A 19,970-nucleotide genomic window follows, 5' to 3' on the forward strand; every position below is an offset into this window, starting at 1 on the left:
TGTTAAAAAGAAAAAACGAGCCCTGGGGGAGGAAGTGGTGGTGGTGGGGTTGTTGCTGATAATCAATGGATACATCCTGATGAGTTGAGGGAGGATTTAAATTTATAAAACTTTTATTTCAGGGAAGAAATAGTCTGAAAACCTCAGATAGCTCAGAGGGGTCTGTGCCACTGTGCAGAAACTGAAACCAGCGGACATTATGTGGCAAAAGATCTGAAAATGTCAGGCCAGTTATTCCCGATTGTACGTGGGAAACATCGCGGCCACGGGGGGAGAAAGCAATTTAACCTGCAGCCCGACCTGGCTTGGAAATGACAAGAGAAACACAGGAAGACGAAGGCAGATAGCAGCCCGGGCTTCACGGAGAAAGCAGCAAAGCGTTGAAGCATAACCAAAATATGGGCTGCGGTCGCAGCCAGCCGCTCGTCCCGTTTCACAGGCTGCGATTTGTCGGCTTTTATTGTCTGCCTGCCTTTGTTGGTGTGCGCTCCCCCCCACCACCAGCAACAGCAGCAGCAACAGCCATCCCCTCACCACCACCACCACCCTCCTCCTCCTCACTCCCACCCCGTCCACCAGCCAACCCCACTTCCCCCGTCTGCGTGCAGCGTGCAGCCGCTGAACGCAAGCCGGGGGCGGCAGCGGCACGCACGCGGGGCTCGGTGATTCAGAGGCCGCCGGAGCGGTGAACTGGAACGACTTCTCTCCCCCTCAGGCCCCCCGACCACCACCGCTGTGACCGCTGCTGGAAACAAGGTCGCGATGGGGTTAAGGTCCTCCCGCCGGGAGGCCTCGACACTAATTTATCTGTCTGGCACTGCGTGACAGCAGGTCCACGGAGCCCTCGAGCTAATGAAGTAAAAAAAAAAGAGCGCAGTGGGATGATTTGTGCAGGCTGCCGTCCTGACACTCGGAGCTCCGAGCTGACTTTTAACTCTGTGCTTCAGTCACATCCAAACCAGAGCTCACAGTACAGCCCACGACGGCAGCTTTCAGCCGTGCATCTGATCTCCACTGTTGCAGTGTGGTTAACCAGCCTCCACTCTCTGCACCCTTCACTTTCACTGCCCCCCCCCCGAGCAAGTTCACTGCCACAGAAACTTCCAGAATGTCATTTAGTCATTAATCGCCTGACGCGATCGATATTTGTATGTTGCTGCTGCGAAAGGGGGCGGTTAAGAAACAGAATGAGACACAGACACACTAACACCCAGCTCCGAGGCACCAAACATGCCCGATAATAGACGTTTAATACGGGTAACGAGCGAGCAGGTCCGCACAATAGGCACCTTTGCAAGAAAACGAGCGGCGTGCGGGGCAGTGCTGTCCTGTCCTGACCTGTCACAGCGACAACCAGGCAGTTTGTGCCTCTCGCCGCGATTTCACACACTCTCCGCCCGGCTCTATGACTGCATCGTCTCCCCAGACGGCTATCAGATATATACATAGCCTCCGGCCAAGAGGAGAGTCCATGTTAGCGTGTGTGCCAGTCCTTCAGGGCGACCTCATTACCCCCGCAGACCTCTGCTTTTTAAAAACAATTTGCAAGTCCTGCACGTCCAAGAACCCCACCAATAAAAAAAAAGCAAGGGACTATTTTTTTTCTTTTCAACAACTTTTCACGGCTGTGAAGTGAGATTGCGACGAAGTAAGGGGGGGAGGCAAAGCCCCAACAGCGGTGCCAAGTTCAGTTTAAACTTTTGCTCGGGATGTGCTAGACGCAAAGAGGAAGTGGAGTGAGGACAAAGTGCAAAACACAACAACACAGCAGAAACACATATACAGTAGGTTGTGTGTGTGAGTTTGTGGCGTTTTTGTTGCAAACTGGACTTGTGCTTGCACAGCGCGCTCTCGCAGCTGCAAATATGGCACCTACAGCAACGTATAGCTGCCATAACAGGACAGCAGCCTGAGTGCGGCTGGCTTTTTTTAAGAGGAAGGAAAAAGTGTCAAAGGAGGCTTTCTTTCTTTCTTTTTTGTTGTTGTTGTTGTTGTCTGCGCGCACTCGAGATCTCGCTGCTTTCTACTGTACCGATGTGGACCTGGATGGGATGTGTTGGAGGAGGAGGGGGGGGGGGATTAAAAAAAGAAGATCTGCGGGTTTCGGACACTTCCATCACGCGCTTTTCTATCTTATATTTGTGCCTCTAAGAAAAGCAGCAAAAAAAGCGCGCGTGAGTGTGTGTATTTCTTATTTCGTGTGCGCGCTCCCGACCTGTCCGCCAGTTTCCCGTTTTTTACTGTACCTGGCGCGGCTGGTGTTGCAGTTTCCCGAGGCGCCGCCGGCGAGTTTATGTCGCTTGCGTTCTCGTCCAGGTCCCCGTCGTCGTCTTCTTCATCAAAATCTCCTCCCTCGGAATTAACCACCATGCCCTCGTCTTCCTCACAGGACCGGAGAGGAGAGGACATTATATCCCTGTCATTGGATCCGTCCTTGTATTTCAAAAAAAAAAAAAAAAAAAAGGGGGGGGAGAAAGAAGAAGGAGAAGAAGAAGAAAGGGGGAGAAAAAAGCGCGTTCTTGTCCGATTATATGATATTTATTTAATATTCAAATCGGCTCAGGAAAAAGTGGGGGGCGTTTTGGAATATTTTACACCAAGGCAGAGCAACAAAGATGGCCGCCCTCTTATATTTATTTTTTAACAACCCCCCCAATAAGAAAAAAAAAATCCCCTTACATAAAAAATGGCTGACTATATTATTTCAGAACGCACCCCCCTCCTCCTTTCTCTATCTCTCTCCTTCTCTCTTTCTCCCTCCGCGCGCCCCCTCCCTCCTCAAAAACGTACACATTGTTACAAGGAGCAAAAAAAAAAAAGGGGTGTGTGACTGCATGTAAGTTACATTGTTACTTGTTTGTTTCTTTTCTCTCTGACCCCCCCTCCCCTCCTCTCTTTTTTCCCTCTCTCTCGCTCTCTCTTTCTCTATCCCCCCCACCCCCCACCCCACCCCCTCAAGTCCGGATCAGTCACGAATCCGACAGACTTGCCTGGTGTCACTGTCACTTGCCAGATCACACGCAACAACTCTCGCTTTCTGCATTGCAGAGCCCGACACAAATCTATCAAATATGGCCACCTTATATTCTCCGGAGCCCCCACCGTTGTGCTTCAAAAAAAACAGAAAAGAAATTATTTTGGAGCAGCAGCAGCAGTAGGGTTGTGCACGCGCTTGTATATGTGTGTGTGTGTGTGTGTGAGAGAGTGTGCGTGTGTATGAGTGCTGGGGAGGGATTGAGAGAGAGGGAGAGAGAGAGAGTGAGTGAGAAAGGGGGGTTGGGAAAATCTGCCGCAGCCATGCCCAGACTTACATCAGATTGTATTGCTTAAAAAATTAACTACTTGTGGTGGGGATGGAAACAGGTCGGGGTATGCAGAACCGCGTTTCCACCTCTAGAAAGCACCGCGAGAAACGGCTCCAAGTGCGCACGCCGTCTCTCGCACCGGCGTTTAAAACGGCCACGAGAGATTTTCCGAGCTCTCCCTGTAAAGTCGCGCTCTCGTTGGCGCCGAGCTGTGACAACTGGATGGCAGTAAGGCCATGGGAATGCCTAGACCCCGGCCAGCCCTCGGTGGCTGCCCGGGGGCACTTTTGTTTTGACAAAAGGAATTTTCATTTGCTTTTTTTGTTTTTTTCGCATTCAAGCCTCACATAGAAAATCAGGGTCAAGCAGGAGAAACTGTGACTTCACTAAAGATTAAAATATATGTTTTAAAAAAAAGAATTTACATAATATATTTTAAAAAGGTGCATTATGTTTTAAAATACATGATTCCTATTTCATTTGAAAGCGATATTGAATAAATAATGAACAAATTACACATTTGTTGCAATCTCTTGTTTCCCAGTGAGCCAATATCTAGTAGTCATAGACCCTTGGTCCCTTTAATATCTCAGCACCTGTGTTCCAATAAGCTGTTCAGGTCTTTACTGTTTAATTCGCTTCAGCAAACTGTAGATGGGCCTAAAGTGTCTGAACATTTGTCAGAGTTAGAGGGAAGAGTGTGAAATTTTATTTATAAAGTGCTAAATCACAACAACAGTAGACTTATATAAAGGTAAAGGGTCTTTACCTTTATATGAGGTAAAGGCCCTACAATAATACAGAGAAAACCTCAACAATCACACTACCCCCTATGAGTAAGCACTTGGTGAGAGTGGGAAGGAAAAAAAATACCTTTTAACAGGAAGAAACCTCTGGCATAACCAGGCTCAGGGAGGGGCAGCCATCTGCTGTGACCACTTGAGGGTGAGGGGAGGAAGACAGGACCAAAGACACACTGTGAAAGGGTTTTATATATGTAGTAACATTTATTTTTTGTATTTTCAGCCTTTATTTTGAAAGTATAGTATAAAGAGAAGGCAGGGTAAGAGTGGAGGAAATGGCCTGGGGGCAGACTCAGACTGTGCACCTGCAGCAGCCTTTGGCGTACGGTCACCTGCTCAACCAGCCCACAGTTAAAGTGCCACCCACCCAGTAGCACCTGAAGTTTGAGCTCCCTGAGGAGGCCTCGGGGGTCAGACCACACCAAAGTCAAAAGGTCTTTTACATTCCATTCAGTTTGCATGCCGAGCACATGCAATTTAAAAAATGCAAGCAGTGTGAATCCAGGCTCACTGTCACCTCAGTGAACCAGCTTTCTAGTCTTACTGACCACACATTGTGGTTTACACTACAAGCCACATGTACACACATTGACACCCACAGAGATATTCAAACAGCACCTTGCTATCTCTTAAAAAAGGAAGAAAAGTATGTTTTTAAAAGTTTAAAATCCACTTCAGCTAAAATTAAAGAAAGTTATATGTCTATAAAATTATATACAGTAATTAAAATAGTAGGTACACACAGGTATTACTACTCTATTTTTACATGCAGAGCTGTGTTATCCACTGTTGAACAAAGTCCTGCTCACATCGTAACCTAAGGAAGTTTTATATGACGATAACTTAAATGTTGCAGTGCAAGCACGCCTAAATCTCCCTGAACCCCACCATGACACAACCTTCTCTAACCCTCCTGTTGTCCCAACAGATCTATAAGTGAACGCAGGAGGGGAAAAATGTGGAAATATGCGCTAAATAAAAGTGTCAGAAGCTGAAAGCCATCCCGACCACGCGGCCGACAGCTCAGGCAGCCCGGCCGCTGTGACATCTCGTAAAGCCTCCATGTCTCCAAGTTCCGCGCTCCGTCTCTACGCTATGTGTCAGTCTGTCAGCTGTGGCTCCCACACCAATAACCGGGTATCATGTAAACAAGCATTTCAGTTACGCCTCGCCTGCTGAGCACGCTCCTCCTCCTCCTCTCTGCTGCTGCTGCTGCAACAGGTGCTCGAGCTGCTCCGGCTCGGCTCGCCCCGCGCCCACAAATGAGAGGAATTTTGTTAGTGTCTGATCCAAAGGCCACATCTGCCAAGAGAGAGACGGTGCAACGCAAGACAACATGGGCAGAGGAGACATGTCTGTGTGTGTCTGTTCACGAGAAGTGTATCAGAGTGTGTGTGTGACTGGAGTCCCCCCATCCACCCACCCACTAAGCCTCTGGCCACTGAGGTGTCTGTGGTTGCCAGATTGAGAGGCTGGTGATGTGGAAGCTTTGTGTGTGTGTGTGTGTGTGTGTGAGTGTGTGTATGTGTGTAGCTTACGTACCCTAACCCACACTATCTATGTGTGCGAGTGTGTGAATGAGGTATCTGTACTCATAACCGTGCATGTTTCTCACTATGCTTTTGCAAAAGAAAAAAAAAAGGATGAAACCAGCCAGGGCTCTCATGTGCCGTAGGCCCTGACATACTGCACTACTCTGCTGTGACTACCCGCCTTCCCCTCCCCGCCCGCCCGCCCGCCACTACCAACACTCCCCGTGTCCGTTTGGCAGGGAGACATGTCGAGGATGAGAGAGAAAAGCCTCCCCTGGGTGCTGCGCTCCAGCTAACCCAGATTTTATGCAGTGTGACACACAGAGGAAGACACCGGCTCCTGAGCTCCATTCAGAGCTGAGCTGTCTGAACTGAGGCGACCCGGGGAGCAGATAATGCTTAAATAACAGGCGTGCAGCAGGGGCCAATCCAGCAGACGCTGGTGTGGGATTGAATTAGCAGCAGAAGAAGTGCTGATCAGTTGAGTTTTGGCTCAGCGTATTCCCTGAGCAGTGAAACAGTTGTAATAAAGTGTTAAAAAGTAAAGGTGGGACACAGTGCTTTTTTGGGTTTAATTGTGCCAGTTAATGGGCTCCAGTTGTAGACTTCTACATTTACAGATGATGATTTCTGGGAAAGTTTAATCAGAGACATAAGAGGGAGAGGAAGAGGGTGATGAAAGACTCCTGAGCTATCCAACTATATCAAGACTGTTTAGGACATAATCAGCAAAGTTTAAGTCTCTTAACATCCACCAGATAAAGCATGACACATCTAGGTTTAGGGTTAAGGCTTCTTCGGACAGTAAAAGAAAGGTTTAGGTCATCATCTGTGATCATCATTTTAACCTAAACTATTAAAATGTGTAATTTTAAGTTTAAAAAGAAAGTTCTCTCAAGAAGCTGAGACAGGCTCCAATTACGACGCTGAATCTGATAAGCAGAAGAAGCTAGATGGATGGGTGGGTGGATAGATATGCTTCTCTCCAAAACACAGCACTAGGGTTAGGGATACCACTGATAATGACTTTAACCTCACATATTAAAAGCTTTTTAATGTGGGTGCTCCTACACTTCGCCGCAGATGGGTCAAAAACACAAAATAGCCTTCTTTTGCATGCTATTCGTGGAGTTTTGAAGGATAAAGAGGATACAAATCAGAATATGCTACTCACCTTTAGTTAGGACTGTGATGCCAGTCATCCCTCTTCTAAGGATTCAAGATACCATCAGCACAGTCAGCAGCAAGGCCAGCACTCACTGCCACTACAAAACCACCCAGGAAGATCTGTGGATTATGAGTTCAGATTTAAAAAACTATGCACACCACCTAGCTGAGGCTCTATTTTCACTCTGTAGTCATTCACATAGAGATGCGTCGATATACAGTGAATATGATGAAATGCTGCTGCACAAGAGCGTATCTTCTACAAAATCATGCTTTTTTTTTTAACATCAGTAGTTACATCTGTTCCGGGTTGTTTGCTGAACAGTGTTTGTCTGATCTTATCATATCGTGTCTTAACTTGATCTTTCCTTTCTCGGGAATCACTCACATAAATCTTGACTCTACATTCTTTTTAAAGTCTTTTAAAATATTTCACAGCAATAATAAAAAAACGCAGGAAAACATAGGAACTGAATAGAAAAGAAACTATTAGCCCCTCCTCCAAACTCTACTTTGAGAGAAAAGTGCAAACCAGATATTTATATTCACATGCCAACATTCCAGTTCGACATCAACCGTCTTATCCAGTGTGTAACACTTAATCTATGCGGTCTATTTTTCCAAAACACATTTAGATTTAGATTTTTGGCACTTGAGAAAAAGAGGTTTCCTATCATAGTGTTTCTTCTTCTCTCACGCAGCTTCTCTATCCTCTTTTTCCTGTAAGTAATTGGGTTTCATGGTTCTGTTAGCAGATGTTTGGCACGGTGGATCTTTTGCTTATTGTTTCATCCGGTTGCCCTTTTCACTCTACAGTGTGTGTAACGGTGTGTTCACACCGTAACTGTTCATTTCATTTGTAGTTATGCTGACAGCCTCTCTCTTTACTTGTATTTTGAGTCAAAATAACTTGACTGCTTTTATTTGTTCTGCAGATATTGCGACTTTATTGTTATTGTGTTGCCATAATAGTGCAGTGAAAATGATATTTTTGCGACAATCATAACCACTGTAATGACTTTAGCAGTTTCCCCCCAGGTTTTTAAATGTGGTACTTTAGAAAGGATTTTTAAGTAACACTTGGTAAGTTATACAAGTCATCTTTTCAGTGAAGCTCGTGGATTAAGCAACGCGTACAAATCAGATAGAAATCTCAGTGATTTTATCAGTGTTTTTAAAGCGATGTGTCAGGAAATGAAGGGAAAATGATCCTGTAGCGGCCACCCGTGGCGACAGTGGGGACATACAGGCGAGCTTTAAAATACCACACTCCAAATTCTCCAGACTTACCCGAGAGGAAAACACGTAGATAGTTTTCGTTTTTGCAAAGTATGGGTATATGAGTTTTTAGAAGGCTTTAGCAAACAGTGCTAAAACGAGGCTAATGAAGTCTTTGATCAGTGCCAGGTGTTAGTTCCTCTTAAAATTAATAAATTTGCAGACTTAAACGTTAACTTATTATTATTAATATTTATCATTTAAATAATGTAACATTTTTTCTTTTTTTTTTTTTCTTTTTTTTTAATTCTAGCAGCATCCTAACGGACCTCCCCTTTAAGATGAAAAAAAAAATTGGATCGTTTCCGGTTTCGCTGGTCCGTCGGTGAAATTGCTCCGTAAGCAAATGCCGGAGGAGAAGAAGAGGGGCAGGTTATGGCCACAATGATTGAGGAAAATGGTCCTTCGACTCACGTATGTGTTTCTCGTTTTAATTTTTCAGTTTGTCTCAGGGTTGTTGGTGCTGTTTAACATGTCAAAACTGAGATTAAAAAATAGTTCAACGGAAAAGTATTTGAACATTGTCATTGCTTCAGTTGTAGCCAATTCGTTAGTCGGTGGCTAACAAATTAGCTTGTACATCTGACCTGGTAACCTGCGTTTATTTAACTGTTTTATTTATTTATATATATATATATATATATATATATATATATATATATATATATATATGAACGACAGACTACAGATTCACTATGTGTTGAGTTCTCCTCACCAAAAGGCACAGTTTGGTCATTCTGTCTCAAATCATTATTTTTTTCTCGACCGTCTCTGATTTACCTAAACATTTTATAGTCCAGAGTTTGGATATATATAATGATTGTTTTAAAATGTTAGCTTCATATATAAAATGTTTTCAATATATATGTTTTAAACCCCATCCACCTACTTTCAGGCCTTTTTATATCTCAAAACTATTAAAGGTAAAAGCCTTACATTTATAAGAATAGTGTACATTACTGTACAGTGTTCTTATTGTATATATTGTATATCTTATATCTATTTCATCTGTTCCTCTGTCTCTCCTGCTGCTTTGAGCATGTACATGACAAAAGAATTTCCCTCGGGATAAATAAAGTTGTTCTTATTCTTATTCTTATTCTTACATTTCCACAGGCCTTTCTTGAATCAGGAACTGTAATTTGGGACAGTAAAAAAAAATCACATTGCAGAAATGCTGTAGTGACAGTTTCTAAATGGTATATTGATTCATTTCACAGTACTGTAACATAAAACACGTAAAAAGCTTTTAAACATGAAATTCTTGGTCACAGAAATTAAGAAAATGTCATTTTAATTCAACTTTTATTCTGTGTTTAGCAAACATGACAAGTTGCACCAGGAAAAAAAATATCAGTCGATTGTCCTGTCGAAATAGAACAAAGTCCTGGAGTCTTCAGATGGTACTCTAATTATCACTCACAAACAAGTCTGTTACATATATGTGTACTTTTGATACCTACTTTGTAAGTATGCACATTGCTTTGGATGAGTTTGAGACTTCAGGTTAAGCTGAGAATGTATTAAGAGATATGAGATTTAACAGGACTGCATGGAATTTATTTTCTCATATTTTATCTAGCTAATACTTAAAGATTTTTTTTTGGTCTGTGTGTCCCAAATTAAAGATCCTGATTCACATTTATGGTAAACACCAGTGCAAATTTCACACTTTTTTCTTAATAGTTTTTGAGATATTCACATTCAAACACTGTCAGATTTCAAAATTTGGGGGGAAAAAACATTATGAAAGTGGGTCAGTGGACAATTTTGAAGAAAATGTATACTAAGAAGTGTTTGCTATATGAAGCTGAAATTTCACAGCGGTCATTACATGTGTCTAAACAGGGCTTCTTTCAGGATTTTCCAAATAAAATAATAATGGATTAATAATGTGCCAATTAGGTCTTATTTTGCTCACTTTCCCTTATTGTCCTCCCCCAGGAGCAGTCTGAAGTGTCCTCATCATCTCAGGCACGGCAGAAGCTGGAGGGGCTCCTGAACAAGAACATGAGGATCCGCATGACAGACGGACGGACTCTGGTGGGCCTTTTCCTCTGCACTGACCGGGACTGCAACGTCATCCTCGGCTCAGCTCAGGAATTCCTTAAATCCACAGGTACGCAGAGGCTTGAGGCGACCTGAGCACAGCGTCCACTGATGCCTTTTACACCGTATAAAAAGGCTGTTCTGTTCTTTTTCACACCTCGCATTTTTATGGCGTTGTATTTATAAAGCATCTTTGAAGTGTCTTTCAATGCCAAACCATCTTAAAGGTTATCAATAAAGCTAAAAATAATACTGATCAGAACCAGCAGCTGTGGGAAACTCAAACGATGCTTTTGTCATTCACTTCGCAAAAAAAATACACAGGGAAATGGGTAAAAGTTGTGTTGATTGTTTGCACTCTTTTGTGGTTTATTTGCTGTGACCTGTTGTTTCAAAACTCATGGAAATGGAGCAACTTTTATGTTTTGATGATGCAGTTAAAAATCATTTCATATTTACATATATTAATCTGTAGTTTAGTTACTAGATTATTGGTTTTGCTAAAAAACAAACTGTAGTGAAAGAGAAGATGATATTAGGTGCTGGAAACATTCCACCGCATCCCAGAGCTGCTCTGTTGGATGAGATCTGATTACTGTGGAAGCCATTCGAGTACAATGAGTTCATTGTCATGTTCGAGAAACCAGTTTGAGGTGATCTGAGCTTTGTGACGTGGTGGTTACACTGGGGTCATAAAGGGGTGGGCATAGTCAAATACCCCAGTTAGGCTGCAGGTATTTAGACTATGCTATGTTGGTAGCCAGTGATGCATGGCAGAGTAGCTCTTTAAACCAAACTCTGTCCCAACCGTCTGAATGTCACAGTAGAAATTGAGACTCAACAGACCAGACAACATCTTCCTTTGTTGTTATTGGGCAAAACCTTGCTGTTCTTTCTGTATGTGCTGTTCAGAGATGCTCTTCTGCGTACCTTGCTTGTAATGAGTTATTGTTGCCTTTCTATCAGCTTAAACCAGCTTGGCCGTTCTTCTCTGACATCAACAAGACATTTTCTCCCAGAGACCTGCCGCTCACTGGATATTTTCACTTTTTCATATCTTTCTCTGTGAACCGCACAGATGGTGATGTGGGAAAATTTCAGAAATATTCAGACTAGCAGAGTCACTTAAATCACCTTTCTTCCTCATTCTGATGTTTACATGTCTAAATGCACTGATTTGCTGCCATGTGATTGGCCGATTTGGTATTTACATTAACGTGCAGGTGTGCTTAAAGTTACCGTTGAGTTCATAACGATTGTTTAGGTATCACACAGTAAGCGTCGTCTGACCTGTTGTCTCGTTTTCTTTTCAGACACATTCTCCCAGAGCGAACCCAGAGTCCTGGGCCTGGCCATGATTCCCGGCCACCACGTGGTGTCCATCGAGGTGGAGGCAGACAGCCTGGACGACACACAGGGATTCGGAGCTAACCACTGACGGAGCTCCGTCTGTTTGGACAGCATTCATGTGACTGACTCCTGCCGAGCCAGACTCAAGGCCGTGGTCGATCCCAGGAGAACGGACGTCGTCGGTCTCTCAGACTCTTTGGACGCAGAACTTCTGTGTCGATGTCGTGGATTCAGTCAATCCCTCTGTGACTGATGAAAGAGTGCGTTTGCGGCGACTGCTGCACAATGCAGCGTGTGTAGAAATGGTGTGGGCGTGCATGTGTGTGAGGTGTGAGTAAACGAGAGCTTACGTGTATGTGTCTCAGTGTCTGCAGTGCCCGTCTTTATTACAGTGTTTTAAAATAAATCACCCTATTTGAGGCTTTGTGTTGCCGTCCTTGCCTCGCTTTAAAAGACAGTAAAAAAAAAAAAAAGAAAGAGCAAAAATGCATTTGTTTCAATATTTTAATACACTTGAGCACATCAGCCGACTCAGTTTGGCAACAGGAAAAAAAAAATGCCTCCAACAAAAGAAACCCAGAAACAAAACCGTCCCACTCAGTTAAATACAAAGAGAGCCTGTCACATTTTATTCACACAATCAAGCAGTAGAAGCTGGTTACAGTCAGTGTGTCCTCAAGTTATTAAAGACAAAATAACTTAATTTGTGCTAAAAAATAAAGTCTTTAAAAATAACATCATCATCTTGGTTCACCTGTGTGGCCCGTGTGGCCGCAAGAGCCTCATTTATAAACTGTATGAAGTTCGTATGTGTGTCAGTGCGACCCACTGGATAAATATTATCCAAACATGCTGCTCGTAAAGTAGATATGGTGTACCCCGGGAAAAATAAAGCAGCAGCTCAGTGCACAACCAGACACGCTTCAGTAAGACCTATTTATAAATGAGGTTCTCGGATAGCCACTGAAGACACACGCGAGTGTGTGAAAGGCTTTCCAAAGGCCTACAGTAACATTTCAGGAGTGCAGGAGGAGTGAAGTGGCCTTTTCAAACAAAGTAAAAGTGCAAGCTTCGGAAACGTTTCCTTGAAAGGAGGAGGAAAGGAAAAGAAATACTCTAAATGTCGATGCAGTCATTTGCAGCTGTTTTCCTAAACATTTTTTTTCACTTATTTTGTGCACTTACATCCATAATGTCAAATTAATATCTCCAAAACAAAACTCACACAGAATTATTCCAATTAGCTATCAGGAGGAGCCGATTTAAATTTAAAAATATACATGTATATATCACAGAGCACCTACACTGACTTCAGATCCATAGGATATTGAAATTCTTACACCCACAGGTTTCCTGTAGCGGTGCTCGAGTTTCACCATAAATAGTTCAACAGCCACAGGTCTAATGATAAATATAAAAATCCTGCTTCTCTAGTGTAGAGACGTCTCGACATGGTAAAAAATAGAGACTGAGATCAGTAGACCTTTAAAGAATACTGCAAGCAAACGGACAGACGTACAGATTTTCTTCAGTCAGAGCAAAGAGTCACGGCACTAAAAATAAAAAGGAGGCGCCAAGTAGCGCTTCAAAGAATGGCACAAAGAAAGAATAAGAGCGGACGCTGCTTCCAGCCGTCATACGTTTCCTATGGAGCTCATCTGTAGACTTCATTTTCTTCAAGCACAACGTAATTTATGAGTAACCACAGGTAGGTCCTTTGATTTTGTGGTAAAAAGTCCGAAATAACAAAAAAAAGTTTGCGACAAACCTGCGTCCAGGCTGACGCAGAGCTTTTGAGGAAGACTTGTCCTCCAAAATCCCCCGAAGGTTTTTTCCGAAGTATCCACCTAAAAACGACACTACCCCCCCCTCCCCGCCCGTGTGTTCGTCAAGTCCTGCTCTCTAGTTGTACTGGAACTTGAAGTGGAAGCTGCCGCCAGACTCAAAGGGGTTGAAGTGAAAAGGCCAGCCCTGCTGACCTCCGCCTCCACCCTGCTGGTTTTCTGGGTCCAGCGGATCCTCGCCCGCATCGAACTTCTGCCTCATTTCTGAAAAAATGACAGGAAGGAGGAAGGGACACATTTAATAATGTGAGAGCTGGATCGTTAACATTTTAGTAAACAATCTAATAGTTTAGATTTGGTTTGACAAACATCCATTTTCTTCTGCTTTTACAATTCTATTCAATTTTTTGCAGGACACAAAAAAGACCCGTGATGACGGTGAACTTGAACCCAGGTCCTCTTGCTGTGAGGCAACAGTGTTAACCACTGTGCTGCCCCCTGCTGTCACAATACCAAAACGACCTCCTCCTATTCTTTGACTGCAGAGCTGCAGGTTTAACGTCTGCTGAGCAACTTTTTAGTCCATTTTGTGAAAAGACGAATGAAGCCGCTCGTTTCTACTCGTTTCACATGAATGTTCTGACAGCTCAGCTTAACTTCAGCAGACATCATTTCTGAGAAAGCCAAACTTTTTAAATTAGCCCAACTAAGTTTAATGCTTGTGTTCTGGACTGTAATATACGCTCATCCATGCATCGATATTGGTGTTTTCGGAGACTGCCTGTAATAGGCTTTTTAAGTCTATTATAAGCAGAAGAAAATGGATAGATGGATGTTTATGGAGACTGTTGGAATTTGTGAATTTCCCTCTGGGATGAGTAAAGTATCTCTAAAATCCTAGAAATTCTTTAAAATCAGATATTGATGGTGTGGAAATGTGGCTGTAAATAGTTGTTTTTCAGAGAGATCAGGCAAAAGACTAAAGGACATGGCAGGCTGCTGACCTGGATCAGTGAGGACCTCTTTGGCCGATGCGATGTCAATAAACTTCTTTTCCGCTTCTTTCTTCTCGGCCTCGGACTGGAAGTTGTCGGGGTGCCACTGCTGTGCCAGCTTCCTGTACGCCTTGGTGATCTCCTGCTTGTTGGCATTCCTGAGGAAGTTTCTGAGCGTTAGCGGGTGCTTTTATAAAAGTGACGGATGTTGACTTTGGCATCAGAAAAAATGAAATGTGTAGTGTTTATGTTGAAGTTGGCTGGACTGGTTACCTGCTGACGCCGAGGATTTTATAGTAGTCCCTCTTACGAGACTGCTTGAGCAGCCTCTGGGCTCGCTCCAGCCCCTCTTTGATATCGTTGCTGTCGCCGTCGAACTCTCTCGCCTCCTGGTAGTCCTCCACAGCTGCACGACACACAAGGGATTTACAGATTACTCCGAAAAATTATTTGTACCACATATCTGAGGCTAATTATGTAATATTGTTTTACTTTAGCCATCAATTATCAATCTGATGCTGTGTGTGCGGTTCTGACGAAAAATCTATTTTTTTTTTATTCTTTTCCCCTTCCCACATCATTTTGCTGTGAGCTGCTCAGTTTTGGCATTATTGCTGTAGAGACGTCCTCCCTTCTTCTGAAACTAAATAGTCCAGTGTCTATGTCTGCCGACAGCATTGAGATGGAAGCTGTGTCTCAAAGTCACCTTTCTCGTAGTCCTGGTTGAGGATATAGGCCTCTGCTCTGTCTCTGAGGACGTTGGCGTTGCGGGGGTCTCTCTGGTGGGCCTCCGAACACACGTCTATCGCCTCGGTCGCTGATTTTATCTGGAAATGATATGAAGCAAAAGGTGAATGATTACAAACTAAGACTGAACTCTAGTGAGAACTAGGACAGTGTGTTTGCAGCGGAATGACGATTTCTTTAGAGGTTTCACATCTTCTGGGGGATGTGAGAGGAGAAAAAATGAGCATCGCTTCGTGAGAAAAGCTGCCGTCACTCTCTCACCTTCACAAGACAGAAGCAGATCCTCTCTTTGGCCAGGTTGGTGTAGTACGGGACATTAGGCTCCGTCTGCATTACCGATTCATACTTTTCTATGGCTTCTTGATGCCTAATGGAGAGAGAGAAACACAGTTAAAGGTCAAAGCACTTAACTTGCTGTGGCACTGAAACAGTTCACAGTTTACAAGCTGCAAATGTACAGATGAGTTAATTATTATCCCACCTATGAAAATTAAACCCCCAAAAAATTCCCATGTGCCGTTAAAGAGAGCCAGGACTTTCAAACACAGCATTTCCGAACATGCTTGTTTTATTTTGGATGTTTACTTTATTTTACTTTGAGCACAGAAACACAATTATGTGATAAAAACTACCTGCATCAACATTATTAGCCCCCTGCTGCTAATAGTCGGTTTTGTGTCCTCTTTGCTGCCTGCAGATGTTTCTTCTAGGTCTCAATAAGGCTCTCACGTGTCTCCTGAGGAATCACAGCTCACTTTTCTTTGTGAATCTCCAGCACCTCCAGATTTGAAGTCAGGGCTTTTGCCCAGGCCAGTCAGGGACATTCACTTTGGTCTCCTGGAGCTTGTTCTTGACCTGGAGCCTTGGGTTGTTGCCGTGTTGTTCTGGGGTCTTCTTAGTTTTCTTTCTGTTCCTACCTCTCCTGCACTGTGTGGCTCTCTTTGAATTTTGCAATGATGCTTCTCGCTCCGGTTTTTAACACTTGGAAAACGCTGTGATATGTTTGTATATCACCTCCTGCTTTGTGAGCATCAGCCATTCTTTTTCTCAAGTCTAAACTGACTTCTTTTGTTTTCGGCCAGCTGTCTACTCATTGACAGCTCAAACTCTTGCTGAAGTTTTTTGCTGTGTGTAAGTTGGACGATAACCCTCAGTTTTAACTTTAACTTATAAGCTGAGCATTACAAGCTAAAGCAAATCCTTGCACAGCAGTGGTTTGTGGTTTTTCAGGGGGCTAATAATACTGAGTCTGGTATTTTTTCTTCTTTTCTGAAATTATTCTGTTACTGTGTGCAAATATTAATAATTTATGTGTTGAAAATCCCTTGCTCTGTTTAAAAAAAAGCACTTGAGGAAAATTTTCATAGCAGGACTAATAATTATGCCCTCACTTGTATACGTTACACTTTCAGAGGCTGAGACTATAGCTGCCCTCTGAAACTCTCATTTGCATGCAGATGGAAGCGAAGTGCCTCAGCCCAACAGAAATGCCCACCTGCCCTCCTGAATCAGCTCTTCTGCCGAGTCCAGCTGCTTGCTGAGCTTCTTCACCTGCTTGTAGTGGCTGAAGCACTCCTTGTCGTCCTGGTCGAGTTTCAGACACTCTCTGATGTTGCTACACGTGAACGGATGGACAGAGTGAGACTTCATTTGCATGACTGAGCAAGCCAGAGCAATTTGTTTATTCCAGGAACGGCGCTCACTTGAGTGACTCGTGGTGGTTGCCGAGGATATAGTGCAGCTTGCTGAGCTTCAGAAAGGCGGCGCGGTTGTCGTTGCGAAGCCGCGTCGTCGGCGTGAGATCCTGGATGGCTTTCTGTGGATCTCCCATCCGGATGTAGCACTCTGCACGGAGCTCCCGAGACTCCGGATCCCAAGGAGAGATCTAGAGGAAGACGGAAACTTTTTACAAACGAGCAATCAGCTCAGAGATCATAGTGATTCCTTTAATAACTAAAATGCTGAGGCATTAAAATCAGATTTGAAATCACACTTTGAATCAGTTGGTATTGGTAAGATTGTAATTAAAAAATAAAATTAACCAAGAAGACCCCTACCTCTATAACTCTCTCCAGCACAGTGATCGTTGTGCTGTAGTCCCCTTGGTGGTACGCGGCCTGGGCCTCCTCCTGCAGCTCCTCCAGCTCGTTCGCCTTCATCAGCTGGTTCTGAGCTTCCTCGTTGTCTGAGGACCGCTGCAGCTGGAACAGCAGGTACACATTATTGTGGCAAACATACGCGGGAGAGTGATTTAGGACTGCAAAAGCAGCACCTTATAAAACCTACCACTGCCTCAAAGTCCTCCCGTGCCTCCTGCGTGCTGCCCTGCTTCAACAGGATGTTCCCTCTCTGCAAGCGGGCCTGAAATATGCAAACAGATGAAAAGATAGGATGACGAAGACTCAGAAGAGGGCAGAAGAGATGGAATATGATAGAAGACATTAAGAAAGGCTATTGAGTGACCTACAGCCAAGAAGTCGGGCTTGAGTTGGATAGCCTTGGTCAGATCTGGCAGGGCAGATTTGGATTTTCCCATGGCCAGAAACACTGCAGCTCGCTTGTAGAAGGTCAGGTAATTCTTAGAGTCACCCTCTGGAAAAACCATCATCACAATTTATTCATTTTTATTTTGACAAAAGCAACAAGCACAAGCTTTGAATCTCTAAACTCTTTTACTGCACAATAACACACCTTTCTCAGCTGTACAGACAAGCACAGGCTGTAGACTGAAAATGTCAGACAGTGGCAAGAACACGTCTGTGTGTGTGTAACCTTACCCACGGCAGAGTGGTAGTGGGACAAGGCTTCGGCCAGCTGACCAGCTGCCAAAAGTTTGCGGCCCATCTCCAAGTGGTGCTCAATCTCAGCCTGAGTTGCCCCCAAGACACCTGTAACATAAAACTGGGCTTGAGCCTCGCTGGAAACACTGAAGAGGGACAACTTTATAGACGCAAACCACGGTGTAGCTCAGTTTGCTTTGTGTGTTTGCCGGGCTTTTGTTCACACAATCACACAATCGAGCTGTGGCACCCGATCAACAACCTAACCTGTCTCCGAACTGCTCAGCCTCACCTTTCCCTCTGATGTACTAATTTCCACTCAGGTCCATCCTCCCATGAAACTCTTAACATCTTCACCTCAGTCTCCTGTCTTTATACCAGAGCAGGTCTCCTTACCATCTTCTAAACCATCTCTTTCACTTTAACTGCATTCCTTTTTCACTCACCTTCACCTACTCTGCTCCCTCTCCCTTCTTCACCCCTCTTATGCACTTTTATGCTAACTATTGCACAAGTCATATTATTCAAATATATTTTAACTACCTAAAGTGAAAGTACTCATTACACAGAATGGCACTTTTCAGAATCATACACATTATATTAGTGAATCATTGCAGTTGAGGACTGTTTTGCATACTTCTACACTGCTGATGGGCATTGATCTATAATAATGCAGTTAATCTGCAAACGAATAACCAACTAAAGTCTTAAAATCTCCATCTGCATCCAAAATATAGTGGAATAGAAGCAGAAGATAGAGAAATACTTAAATACAGTACAATTACTGTGTATTAAACCTCAACTTTAGTAAACTACGCAGTTAAGTGTAGAGCTGAAAGTATTTTAGCGCTGGTGGGGAATGAGGGAGGGGTGAAACTGAAGAAAACTGATGTAATGAAAAGTGAAAGTAGAGTATTACTGCAAAACAAAACCTTATACAATCAGTGTTTTTAAAATAATGATTTGACACACATATAAATGTAACTGAACTATCTAAATGTTACTAAGAGCAGCCTGACAAAGGTGAATGCAGGTGGTGCTGGGTCTGTAAGTCCTCACTACGCCCCTGGCTGTAAGGATACTGCCCTTGCAAACATCTTTTAAAGCCTTCATGTTTAACTTTTACAGATTAATTGCCGGTATCCTTAAATCAGAGCAACGATATAGTAATACTTTTTTGTATTAGTATTTTAAGAGCAGTTTCCGGGTCAGTAATAAGCCGGATTGATTAACTTTTAGCAGCTAAAGACGAGAAACAAGTGAGTAAGCAGGCTGTTTTTTGTTTTTTTCTTTTTACGTGAAGTGGGTCTTACCGTCCAGCTGGATGTCCAGGATGACACACAGCAGTGACAGGGAGCACAGGACCCCGCTGAGTCCGGCCCGCCGACACGGCTCCATCTCTTCCCGGATTCACGCTTTAACACCGGAACCAGCCAACTTCACAACTCTGCGTCCGCTTCGACTGAAAGCGCCTGTCTCTTTCATTGAAATCTGCCTATTATTTATTACACCCTCATGGGTCTCCCCTCTCTACAGAACAGCTACGACGGTGTATTTACGGTCCCAATCGGACAGTATTCCGTGTGGAAATGAGCCGCGTCGCTGAAAGGTTCCTCCCGTCTCAAAAGAAATAGCAACCTAAATTCACTACCCCGCCTGAATTAATTATTTTCTAGATTCGGTCTAAAGTTAAAACGACTAGTCTGTTCCTGAAACTGAACAGCTGACCGTCCTTACACTTTGTAAACGAAACCTTGCCCCTCTTCCAGCGCCGTCCCCGCCCTATCTGCTCTACTTTTCCGTGGTTGGTCCGCGAGGCGCACATCCGTGTTCGTCCAGAAACGTGGGCTGCTCTCATTGGACAGGCTATTTTAACAGTGACGCTCCCACCATGTCCCTGCATGGGCCGGGCAGCCTGCACACTGCGGCCAAACGTCACCACAGGGTATGTAATTGACAGCGGTAACACATGACGACGTGTTATGCAATGTAAAACAACCTGCTGAACAGGATCAGTCTGTGTTTTTACCTCAAAGAATGCGAAATGCGAAGAATGCGAAAACCGTAATCATCATCCTGTCATAATAATAATAATGATAATGATCATCATCATCATCATCATCATCATCATCATAATAATTGATCATGATAAATCATCCTTTCTTTTATTTTTCTGCAGG

The 19,970-nt window shown here is 43.8% G+C and overlaps 3 protein-coding genes across 9 annotated transcripts in view; 1 reads left to right on the forward strand and 2 right to left on the reverse strand.

Moving 5' to 3' along the window:
- chd3 (chromodomain helicase DNA binding protein 3) overlaps window positions 1-6,833 on the reverse strand; it is a 61,934-nt gene extending 55,101 nt beyond the window's left edge. For 3 of the 7 annotated variants that reach the window (XM_039609667.1, XM_039609666.1, XM_031749367.2), the window contains exon 1: window positions 2,247-2,761. In XM_039609667.1, coding sequence (XP_039465601.1) covers window positions 2,247-2,409 — 163 coding nt within the window. In that variant the 5' untranslated portion in view covers window positions 2,410-2,761. Of the gene's footprint in view, window positions 1-1,338; window positions 1,774-2,246; window positions 2,762-2,990; window positions 3,049-6,814 lie in introns of those variants that run through there. The other 4 variants (XM_039609665.1, XM_039609664.1, XM_039609669.1 and 1 more) reach the window with 4 other exon arrangements.
- Window positions 6,834-8,350: 1,517 nt separating this feature from the next.
- naa38 (N-alpha-acetyltransferase 38, NatC auxiliary subunit) lies at window positions 8,351-11,904 on the forward strand. Its single transcript, XM_031749340.2, has 3 exons — window positions 8,351-8,499; window positions 10,030-10,204; window positions 11,448-11,904. The coding sequence occupies exons 1-3, from the start codon at window positions 8,461-8,463 to the stop codon at window positions 11,570-11,572; spliced, it is 339 nt and encodes a 112-aa protein (XP_031605200.1). The 5' UTR covers window positions 8,351-8,460; the 3' UTR covers window positions 11,573-11,904.
- A 70-nt stretch (window positions 11,905-11,974) lies between these two features.
- Window positions 11,975-19,563, reverse strand: dnajc3b (DnaJ (Hsp40) homolog, subfamily C, member 3b). The gene is made up of 12 exons (XM_031749332.2): window positions 19,104-19,563; window positions 17,788-17,898; window positions 17,478-17,602; window positions 17,297-17,371; window positions 17,068-17,211; window positions 16,714-16,895; window positions 16,506-16,625; window positions 15,272-15,377; window positions 14,970-15,090; window positions 14,537-14,669; window positions 14,273-14,421; window positions 11,975-13,532 (listed from the first exon to the last, which is right to left on the reverse strand). The coding sequence occupies exons 1-12, from the start codon at window positions 19,186-19,188 to the stop codon at window positions 13,387-13,389; spliced, it is 1,497 nt and encodes a 498-aa protein (XP_031605192.1). The 5' UTR covers window positions 19,189-19,563; the 3' UTR covers window positions 11,975-13,386.
- Window positions 19,564-19,970: the final 407 nt, after the last annotated feature.

Source organism: Oreochromis aureus, linkage group 3, assembly GCF_013358895.1.
Source record: "Oreochromis aureus strain Israel breed Guangdong linkage group 3, ZZ_aureus, whole genome shotgun sequence".
NCBI lineage: Eukaryota > Metazoa > Chordata > Actinopteri > Cichliformes > Cichlidae > Oreochromis > Oreochromis aureus.

Coding starts and splice junctions, on each gene's coding strand:
- naa38 (XM_031749340.2), top strand. CDS start 8,461: ATGGCCACAATGATTGAGGAAAATGGTCCTTCGACTCAC. Junction 8,500..10,029: donor AAAATGGTCCTTCGACTCAC/GTATGTGTTTCT, acceptor GTCCTCCCCCAG/GAGCAGTCTGAAGTGTCCTC. Junction 10,205..11,447: donor GGAATTCCTTAAATCCACAG/GTACGCAGAGGC, acceptor TTTTCTTTTCAG/ACACATTCTCCCAGAGCGAA.
- dnajc3b (XM_031749332.2), bottom strand. CDS start 19,188: ATGGAGCCGTGTCGGCGGGCCGGACTCAGCGGGGTCCTGTGCTCCCTG. Junction 17,899..19,103: donor CCTGGACATCCAGCTGGACG/GTAAGACCCACT, acceptor TTTATGTTACAG/GTGTCTTGGGGGCAACTCAG. Junction 17,212..17,296: donor GGGAGGACTTTGAGGCAGTG/GTAGGTTTTATA, acceptor CTGCTGTTCCAG/CTGCAGCGGTCCTCAGACAA.